The 11,742-nt window shown below is 30.7% G+C and overlaps 1 protein-coding gene across 1 annotated transcript; it reads right to left on the reverse strand.

Annotated features, from left to right (window-relative positions):
- Window positions 1–5,862: 5,862 nt before the first annotated feature.
- LOC131634565 (AT-hook motif nuclear-localized protein 29-like) lies at window positions 5,863–6,654 on the reverse strand. The gene has a single exon (XM_058905235.1). The coding sequence runs from the start codon at window positions 6,652–6,654 to the stop codon at window positions 5,863–5,865; it is 792 nt and encodes a 263-aa protein (XP_058761218.1).
- Window positions 6,655–11,742: the final 5,088 nt, after the last annotated feature.

Genomic DNA, 11,742 nt, shown 5'->3' on the forward strand with positions numbered 1-11,742 from the left:
GTTCGGGTTCGGGTTCGAGTAACAAAACTTGAATCTAACGAGTTTGAGTGTGAGACTTATTTTTTCATCCGAATAAATTATGAATTCAGATTCGAATGGTAATTTCGGATGCAGATTTATATATTGTAAAATCCACGTTCTATCCGTTGTAAATAAAGAGGAACACATAAGTCTTTTGTTATCTAATAATTATGTGGGGGATTGGAGTAGTTCCACTGCATATAATTATGTGAGAGGGGAGTTGATAATTAGTTGATGATTTTTCTTTTTAATTTAGATAAAGAATGATGTATTTCGTTAACATAAACATTTTAATGAAACTTAAACAAATGTCATCTAGTTCTGTTTTATTTTAAATAAAATGTCTAAATCAAATTAAATTTTACCTAAACACGCAGTTTTTTTTTTTTTTAACATAGTGCTGTGGTTGATCTATAAAAAAACAGAATATGATAACTATAATATTTTATTTAGAATTTGATGAGATAGTATAATACAATAACCTTTTTTTTTTCTAGTTAAACTTAAAATTTGTATCTTGGATGCGAGCCAAAAACATCTGAATATGACAAAAAAATTAATTTTTTGTTATAAAATAATAAATTTAATACTAAATAAAAAAGATGATTATTATAGTAAAATAAAAATGTTAACCATTAATTTATTGAATTTAAAATAGAAAAAAGGAATTATTTTAAAAATATGAATATTTATTTATTTCTTTTTAAAATTAAATGTAATCTTATTGCAACTGTAGGTAGCTTTATCATTTATATATATATATATATATATATATATATATATATATATATATATATATATATATATATATATATATATATATATATATATATATATATATATATATATATATATATATATATATATATATATATATATATATATATTATTTGACATATAAAATAGAATAAATAAGTTTTTGATGATTTGGTTTTTAAAATTTTGAAATGGAATATTTAGTCGTTTCAATGATTTTTTTTATTTTTTCTTTTTAAAATAATTTAGTTTAGTCTTAGGGTGTATTTTGTTTTATGGATTAAAAATATAATATTCCTATGAATATTATTCTTGGGAACTTTATTCCATTTTAAGTGTTTGGTGAAAAGATTTAACTGTCTAAGAATATTTATTAAATATAAAATAAATAAATTAAAATATATGGGAGTGGGAAGTTATGGTGGTTAGTTCTTATTCCCATGAAAATTTAAAATTCCCACCCTATTACATGGGAATACAAAGTGACAAAATTATGTGCAAAATGTATTCTTGAGAATAAAAAGTTCTTAGGTATAATTTAGTAAAACTTGAAACAAATATTGGAATGAAAAATATTCCAAACCTACATTCCTGGAAATAAATTTACAATCCATGAAACAAAATTCCCCTTATACAAATAAATATTCCTGTGATAGATGTAAAATTATTATTAATATCATTTAATTTTATTACATAAAAGCATCTTCAATTTATAAATATCCATTTTAGTCCCTTGACTATACCCTTAATGCATATTGGTTACTTAATTTTTTATGTGTTACCATGGTTCCTTAACTTTCAAAATGTTTCATTTTAGTCTTTGTTGTCTAATTAGCGACGGAAATTTTTTGAAATCGGTTGCTAAATCCGTCTCTAATTAGACAAAAAGGACTAAGATGAATCGTTTTAGAAGTTAAGGGACCAATGTGACACAAATAAAAATTAAAGGACCAATCTGAACCTAAGGGTATAATTAAGAAACCAAAATAGATATTTTCTTATAAAATATTTGTTCTCGAGACTACAATTCTAAAACAAAAAGCATATTATAAATCACAATTTCACATGATATAATATATATATATATATATATATATATATATATATATATATATATATATATATATCACTTAATCATAATTTGGGTCCCCTATTTAACATGATTAATAAAATTGGTCGCTTTATTTTAAATTTATTTAATTTTGCTCGCCTTCTTATACTTTTACACTTAAAGATAAAGATACATTTTTTTAATGACAAATTTCTTGTGAAACATGATAAATAATCATATATAGACATATTGTAAAATTTTATAGATGCAAATAATATATCTCTTCGATTATCTATGAGAAAACGTGAGAGAGACTAAAACTATTTAAATTTAAAATACAGGTATATATATATATATATATATATATATATATATATATATATATATATATATATATATATATATATATATATATATATATATATATATATAAAAGAAATAACACTCTAAAAGTATTTAATATATAACTATCAAATGAATAAAATTAAGTAAATAATATTATTTGTTAAATTTTAACGTCACTTAAAAATAGACATAAAAGCGTAATTGAATTTATTTAGTTTGAACTTTTAAAGGACTAAAACAACAAAGAGGGTCAAAAGAGTCTATGGTTATCTAGTTGTTATGAGGATGATTGGAGTAGCTTCACTGCATGAAATTCTCATCAATGACAATCCTGATAGTTGGAAGATAGTGACAGTGAAGTTGATAATTCAATTGAGTTGAATTAGCATTCACACCATTGAAGTTTGTAGTGCATAAAAACATTCACTACAACACGGAAGGCCTACGAAAGCGCTTATTTTGGGCTTTAAAAGCGCTTTAAAGCGCTGTGAAAGCCAGCGCTGGCGTAGGTAACAAAAGCGCTTCTAAAAGCGCTCTGGTAGACCCCCCCTATAAGAGCGCTTTTCTGGAAAAAGCGCTCTGGTATCCCCCCTATTAGAGCGCTTTTTCTGGAAAAAGCGCTCTGATAGCCCCCCCTATAAGAGCGCTTTTCCAAAAGCGCTTTCGTAGGTTGCGTTTTTTATTTTATTTTTTATGCTTTTTTTTTATAAACCTATTATATTTATAATTTCTAAACCTGCATTTATGGCAGCATTATTTCATGAACCTGTAATTTACCATTGTTATCCCATAAACCTATAATTTACAATCGTAATCCCATTATTTCAGTAATCTCATTATTTCAACAAAGAAGCGATTTCGATTATATACTAAACATGCATTATAATTATACCATTGTAATTAATCCAAAATATATATACACCGATTCACATATTTCTAACATGAAAACAACTAAACCAATTCACATGACATTATAACAATAAGAAAATCATCCCTAAACAACTAAATCAACTAAATCGGTCCTAGTCCTGCAAAGTCTGAACATCTTCAAATGACTGAAAATCTTCACAATCTGCAAAATAAAAATAATATAATCAAAATAAGATTATTATTATATAAAGGCTCTAAAATAAGAAGGTAAAGAGTAGAACGAGTATATATATATATATATATATATATATATATATATATATATATATATATATATATATATATATATGTCGTGTAAAAAGAATAATCAAATTAAATATATCAATAAATACAAATTAATTTATTAATATTTAGGACTTTATATATCTAACTTGAATACATGGAATGGAATATCATTTATTGTAAATTAGTTCAACAAATTTTGTACATAAAGTTTACCTTAAATTTAACACAACCACGTCATATAGCCCAGAGGGATAAAGCAATATAGATCACTAACAATAATCCTGTCACAGACACCCTCAAGAACAACATTAGCTACATGTTATTGATAGGAACACTATTAGAAACTCAACCAAAAGCATGTCAAACAATTACAGAATTTGAGAAGTTGTTACCAAATTGATCAAAAGAGCCCAGTATCCTTGTGAGCTTTCTACTATCTCTTAGCAATATAAGAAGTTTCTCTGCAACAACAATTAATGTAAAGTTCACAACCAATTGACAGGAAAAATTAGACACCAATAAAAGTTGAATATTAATTTCTATGACAAATAATACATGACAACTAGTTACTACTACTTACCCTTCAGCGTTTTCCTTCATCTTTGAGCTATGCTATATCTACACTTATTTTCCTACACTTGTATATTACACCGTATATTTTAACACAGATAGATACTTGTGCACAGAAATTAAGATAGAATAAATTAATAAAAAATGAATTGTATACCTTGTATGTAGAAAATTACGGTGTTGGTGTAAGCTAGGGGTGTATGTTTACTCAATCAATAAATGTTGCAATAATGAGAAGGGGTTGTTGGACTAGAAATTTGAAGGTTTTGTTGGACTTAACCTGCATCGCCTCATTTCTATCCAAGTTGTATTGTGTCACAGAATATGAATCAAATAACTGTACCCCGAAGGATCCTGCCACAGAAGACTTCGGGGTACAATTACTTGATTCATATTCTGTGGAACATAATCAGCAGGGGCACATTGTGTTCTATCCTTTACCAGTCCATCCACTGTTTGAAGCTCAACCTACAATAGAAAAACGTGATTATTACTAACTACATATAGAAAATCTTGAATCATGTAAAAGTTGATGAAACAGATATCCCTTGTAGGTCTCATTATCAATAACATCTTCTACTTACTTGATACATGTCTTCAATACTCTAAATCACTGATAAAAACCTAACAAAAGTGCTTTATAAAAGTTTAATAGCTCAGATTGTCATTTAAAATGATTAGTTTGTCATTTATAAAAGTTAAATAGCTCAATTTATTTTATGATTGTCATCTATGGCTAGTTAAAAGTAGAATGTTAATTTCCAGATACATTATATTGAAAAAAAATTAGAATGTGAAAGCTAAAAGAGTTCAAAAGTTCCCTAGAAATGAATGTTCTCAACACGTTCCACATTGGAACTCGTAATAGTGGCTAATAAAACAAAAAGTCCTATGCTTTATGTCCAGAAAAGATCATGTAAAAAGCGATCAATCCTGGAGGCCCTTTAAATCAATTCATACTAAATTAAAAAGTGTATAAAACTATAGATAATACATCTATAGATGTAAATACTAACTTCACGGATCTAATGAAACTTTTTTTCCAAAAACAAATTACTTGAGTTTTTTTTTCTGCATAAAAACCTAACAAACTTTGTCTTCAATACTCTAAATCACACTAATAAATATAATCCCTTGTAGGTCTCATTATCAATAACATCTTCTACTTACTTGATACATGTCTTCAATACTCTAAATCACTGATAAAAACCTAACAAACTTTGTCTTCAATACTCTAAATCACACTGATAAAACCTAAATCACTGATAAATTAAAAAAGCCCCAATAATATTAATTATAACCCTAAATAAAATTTTGTATTTTTGAAAGCAAACAATGAAAAAAAGGAAAATTTCCGGCACAAAACCCTAACCTGAACAGAGAAGAGACGGTTGAAGGGTGGCGATGGAGTGAGGAAGGCGGCGGCGGAGTCGGTTGAAGGCTGGAGAGGGAGTGAGGACGGCGGAGCAACGAAAGGAAGAAGAAGGTTCGCGTGTTTTGGATCTGAAACAAAACGCGTGTGTTTGTAAAATATATAATTTTTGAAATGGGCTACCAGAGCGCTTTTCAAAAGCGCTTTAATAACACCCCCTACCAGAGCGCTTTTATCCCAAAAGCGCTTTCGTAGCACCCACCCAATAAGAGCGCTTTTAAAAGCGCTTTCATAACCCCCCTACCAGAGCGCTTTTTAAAAGCGCTCTCATACCCCCCCTACCAGAGCGCTTTTTGAAAGCGCTCTCATAACCCCCCCTACCAGAGCGCTTTTTTTGCATCATTTTCTCTTGTTTATTAATTTTGTTTTTAGCGAGCCCTACGAGAGCGCTTTTGCTAAAAGCGCTTTAGTAGCTACGCTGCTACAGCTTAAATTTGGCGTAGTGATTATTGTTGTTTTAAGATTATAGTGCTACATAGTTGAGATTGGTGATGACACCACCAACATGTGCTCGTCCACCTTCTTCAATTTCTCAAACAATTCTATTGGTGGAGTTCGCCTTGTGGAACGTTGTTTTCCTAGAAATAGTGGCATTAATAAAAATAACACTAGCAGCAGTAATCTTTCCACCAACAACTCCTCCAAACGCATATCCATTAGGACTAGAGAAGTATATGGAAAAAGAGGAACATGTTGGATGAGCTATGAACTGTGGAGGAGAACATTGACAATTTGGATTTATATATGTTCCAAATAAAGATGTCATATGTATGGGTCCTTCGATGGGTAATAATGGGTCACGAGATCCTGGAGCAAGAATGGTAACATTAGAGATAAGTCTGAAACCCCTCGACACTATTATGTTAGCTTGACGTTGTTGAGCATATTTGATTATATACTCTACAATATCTTCTCCTATTGGGATCTCAAGTCCTACCAGCTCAGTGAAGTTTTCAGTGTCTTCCTCAATAATGATGTGTGGTTTGGGCTTGTTCTTAGAGTCCAATGGTCTACCCATTCTCTTTTTGGATGAGGATTTGGTAGGGTCCTCCGGTGGATCTTGAGGCTGATCAACATACCTACCAGATGATGGTTGATCCACATACCTACCAAATGACGGTTGTGTAGATGATGGAAGTGGCATGACCAATGTGTCATTGTTGTTGGTGTTGGTGGTGGTGTTAGAGACCGTGAACTCGTTGTTGCATCCCACCCTAGAAAGAGGGTTATCTAGATGTATAGAAAACATATCAGGGTTGTTTTCTAAGGAATCATTGTTGGAGTTTGAGGGAAAAGAAGAAGATGCAAATTCTTTGTGTGCCATTATTAGGGATATGTGTTTTATGATGAAGAGAATAACAATGGGGGTAAGGTATTTATAGTTATTTCAAATGTGGGATATTTGGTTCTTATCCATTGGAATTTCAAGTTAGATTGTGATTTTCCTTCTAGATTATTATTAGCTATGGATTGTAACCTCCTTTCTAGATTATCTGTTAAGTAGAAAAGTTAGTCGTTTAAGGAAAGAAAAATATTTCTAAACTCTAAAAGATATATAATTAAGGGTTAATTAACTTCTTAGTCCCTATAAATATTTTAAAATTCATTTTTCGTTATGTAAGTCTTTTGGGAAATTTTGGTTTTTCATTTGTTTTTGGCGAGCAATTTTATTTCTTACATACGGTTTGGTAAATCTTTTCCATCGATAGTAAAATGCAGAAGCTTTTTAAGATAAAGAAAAACATTGGGGAAACTAAAACCTCCAATTATTTAAAAAAAAAAGACTAAATATGAAATTTAATATATTTATAAGACAAAAAACATATTTAGTCTTATACTTTAATTCACAATTAAATGAATGGAGAGAAAAAACTATATTATAGAGATTATATATATAAATTTTAAATCAAAGTCTTTGTTTGAAAACTAAATTACTCATTTTTCAATCTTATTTAATTGAATTTAAAATAAAAAGTTTATATTTGCCTAATACTTTTTATTGATTGACTAATTTGATTTCATAATTATTTTTAAATAAGAATATTGTTTTAATATTTATTGTTTGAACATGTTTTACGAAAATAGAGGTGTAATGGTAGAAAGAAATGAGGAAGATATATATATAAAAAAAAAAAAACACACACACATCTATATATATATATATATATATATATATATATATATATATATATATATATATATATATATATATATATATATATATATATATATAAGTTTTAAGTATTAATATATAATATAAATATATATATATATATATATATATATATATATATATATATTTATTGATTAAAAAAATTTAATATGAGATTAATAGTTAAGTAGTGAAGGTGTAAAAATTTATTATTAAGTAATCAACTAAATCACACAACTAATACAAATATTATATTTTTATTATAAATTTTTCACCCCAGCTAACAAAAAATTGAGGTTTGACCCTTGGGTGGACCATATATATATATATATATATATATATATATATATATATATATATATATATATATATATATATATATATATATATATATATATATATATATATATATATATATTCCTGATTGGTATAAATAATCAAGGGAAAAACTAACAAAGGGACCATTATTTTTTATTCCAATATTAAATCATCAGTTTCTTTTGTTAGACTACCAACCGAGGAGAAAGATTATCCAATTTTTTCTATAAAAGTATTTGCTTATTCGATTTTTCCCTTAACCTAACTCACTAGCTCATTCTATGAGATGGATTGCAAGAGAGAAAAATCCTTTAAGGATTTTTAATTAGTTAGGAAATCGTTCAAGGTTGTGTGTGTGTGTGTGAGTTGTTGTTGTTTTACATCCATGCATTAAAGGAACTAATTTTATCAATTAAGTTCCAATAACACGAGACCCACTTATCCAACCCTCTTTATTAAGCCCAACGTATAGATACCTTCACAAAGGGTTTTTGAAGGAGTGAAAAACACTTAGAAAGGGGGGGGAATTGAATAAGGGTTTTTTCTTTTTTGCAAATAAAAATAATGAACACAATTATATTTATCCTGGTTCGTTTGAACTCAAACTACCTCCAGTCCACCCTCACAGGTGATTTACCTCCACTGAGGATTTAATCCACTAATAAAAAATGATTACAATGGTTCTCCATTTAGATCAACCTCTAAGTCTTCTTGAGTCTACAGATCAGAACTTGATCACTCAAGGAATTTTAGTTTACAAAGATATAATCAAATGCAAGAGATTACAGTTGCTTCTAAAAAAGCTGTAATCACCTACTTATGCTTAAGTTCTATAACTCACTAAGTATACAAAAGTATGTGAGCTTGAAGAGGAAGTTTGATTGCTGTTGTTCAAGAGCTTTTGCGAGAGAGAGGATCAGAGTTTGTGTGTTATGGATTTTGTAACGTAAGCTCTAGCCTTTTTCTTGGACAGACTTGTTCCTTTTATAGGCATGAGAATGTGACCGTTGAATAGTTATGCATTTAATGCTTTGCGTAAACAGTACACTGCTGCATTTAATGTTACATGCTTTTGTCAACTACCTCGAGCCTTGCTTCAACTGATTTTTCTGACTTTGCTTTTTGTAGCCATACTTCTAACGTTCCTTTTGTTAGACACACAGACTAGCCTTTCTAGCTTTTCATCATTTGCTTCTGTTCTGAAATCAGATTTTGAGATTTTCTTTGTTCATCAACGTTTCCAGCGTTTGGTGCAGATCAGAACTTCAGCGCTTCAAACTTTTAGAAGTTCTTTTGAGCGTGATATCTTTCAGAGTTTGCTTCTCATAGTCATGTTCTGACAACTTCAAGACCATCTTCTGATGTGGCCATCCAGAACATCTGGGTTAGAGCATCTGAAGGATGAAATGTTGCATACTCTTTTATACTTTTATTGAAATGAAAAATGTAATCTGTTAGAGTACCACATTGTCTTATACAAAATTCATATCTAATGTTATCATCAAAACTAGAAAATATGACCAGAACATTTCATGTTCTAATAATCTCCCCCTTTTTGATGATGACAAAAACATATAGAATTAATATGAATTTGTATCCAGAATAAAGATGCAAGAGACAGCAATCAGATATAGCAATGCAAACTAATTTGATTGTATAGAATAATCTCCCCTTGAGATTAATAATCTCCCCCTGAAATTAATACCAGATGAATTTAATATAAAAGTACTTCCCTGAGTATTTTCCATTTCAGAAGAGACTTTAAAGTTGAGCTTTATCTGAAGTTGATTCAGAGCTTCCTTTGGACTACATCAAGGCTTTGAATTTCCTTTAGAGAACTAGCGTATCAGAGCATTAAGTTTTGTTTGCTTCAGATCTTTGAAATTTCATTCATGGATTTTAAGATCTTCAAAGCATCAAAATACGTTTCTCCTCTAATTGAGATCTTCAGAGCATTACATTCCTGCAAAAACTTTCAGATCCAGAACTTTGCAATTTTTGTTAGTACAAAAAAAATGTTTGAGACTTAAGCCTGACAACTGATATAATAAAATCAATTCAGATACATTTCTCCCCCTTTTTGTCAGTCATCAAAAAGAATAAAAAAGAATCAGATGAAAACAAAACAAATGATAAAAGGGAAAGAATAAGTTTCATTGATAAACAAATGAAGATACAAAGCAGATGCAAAGAAAACAAAAGAAAACTCCTAAAGACACAAGACACGGGCTAAGAAAGCTTAGAAGCTAAGAGGGCTAGGATGTTCTTGATCTCACTGGTATCTTCTGTTTGCTTCTTAGAATTCTCTTCAGATTTCTACATCCAGGTCTTGAACTCTTGGTTTGTATCATCTTGCTTAGCCAGACGATCAAAGACAACTTCTTGATTCCTCTGAAGTTCCTTCATAGTGTTCCACACTTCAGAAGTTGAAGAACTAGCAACAGAAGAAGAAGGGGCTTGAACCACTAGTTGAGCAACCGTATTAGAGTCAAACCAAGAAAACAGAATTTCCATATCTCCAGTCAGAACTGCAAAATCCTTAGGAGCGAAGGGAAATTGCTTTGGCTTCCAGACCACTAAGGGCAGAGGATTATCAATTTCCATCTCATCAGAGTCAAGCTCCATCTCATCAACTTCAGAAGCAGCAGCACAAGAAGATTCAGCCTGCAGAGTCTTCCAATTTCTGATTTCCTGAAGAGCCTTCTGTGAGGGCAAATGTGGGTTTTCATGATGTCAAAACATTGTGAACTTGACACAATTGAAGTGGAAACAAAAAAAAAGCAAGTGGATGCAACAAAGAAAAGCAATTTTGGCTATAAGATCTCAATAGGTCGACTCACCAGCACAATAGGTCGACCTACTGCTATCACTTGTGAAAGAATTCATGTCAAGGCATAATGCGTCGATGCATTGCCTCCTTAGGTCGACGCATGGCATTTTGAGGGAACCTCGGGTATGCGCACGCCGACCCTTCAGGTCGACGCATCCTATCTGGTGACTTAAGGATTCAGTGTACAAACAGAATGCGTTGACGCATTGATGGCTCAGGTCGACGCATGGCATTTTGAGGAAACCAGGTATGCGCACGCCAACCCTTCAGGTCGACGCAAGTGTCATGCTTGGTCCAAAAACATGTGCAGAACTTCAACAGGTCGACCTATGCAGTGGAGCAGGTCGACCTATCGCTACTTTTACTGGTTTTTTGCCATGTTTAATTGGCTAATGCAAGGGGTGTGGTATATATATCAAATTGATCATTCTCAAGCAAACTAACAAGAAACGTGAAAGATATACTCAAGCTTCTTCTCATCTTCAACCTTTCGCTTATTGATCAAAAATCACACATAATCATCTTTTTCGATCGAAGTAAGGAACGTGCGTTGATAAGGTTCGACGGTAGACATTGGTCTTGTTCGAGTGAAGATTGTTGAGGGTGTTTCTTATATAAAACCTTAGGGTTTTTACTTCTACATCAAAGGTTTGATTCGAAGGTTTTCGACGATCGCTTCGCTTTGGTAATCAATTCAGCCGAGCATAAGGAATTAAGGGATTGAAGGTCCACTTATCAAACTTGCTACAACCGGAGGATTGAAAAGGAAGGATCGAGGTCTTGATCGGTGAAGATCATTGACATTGACTTGATTCAACTTGAATCAAGGGGAGGAAATAATTGTATTCAATTTTACTGCATGTGTGTAGTTGGTGATTGGTAAATTCTATCCTTGTTAAATATTTTGCAATCAAATAAAACTTTCCTAATTTCATTTGAAATTAGGGGCAGACGTACTCCTCTGAGGACGATAGAGGAACTTCTTTAACAAATCTCGTGTTCTTTATTGTTCTTACGTTTATCTTTTTAATATTCGTTTTGTTAAATATCCATTGTTGAGCAAAAATTGAGGTTTGGTAAATATCGATCACCAAGTGTTCGATAAAATTACT

This window comes from Vicia villosa, unplaced genomic scaffold (genome assembly GCF_029867415.1).
Source record: "Vicia villosa cultivar HV-30 ecotype Madison, WI unplaced genomic scaffold, Vvil1.0 ctg.001315F_1_1, whole genome shotgun sequence".
NCBI lineage: Eukaryota > Viridiplantae > Streptophyta > Magnoliopsida > Fabales > Fabaceae > Vicia > Vicia villosa.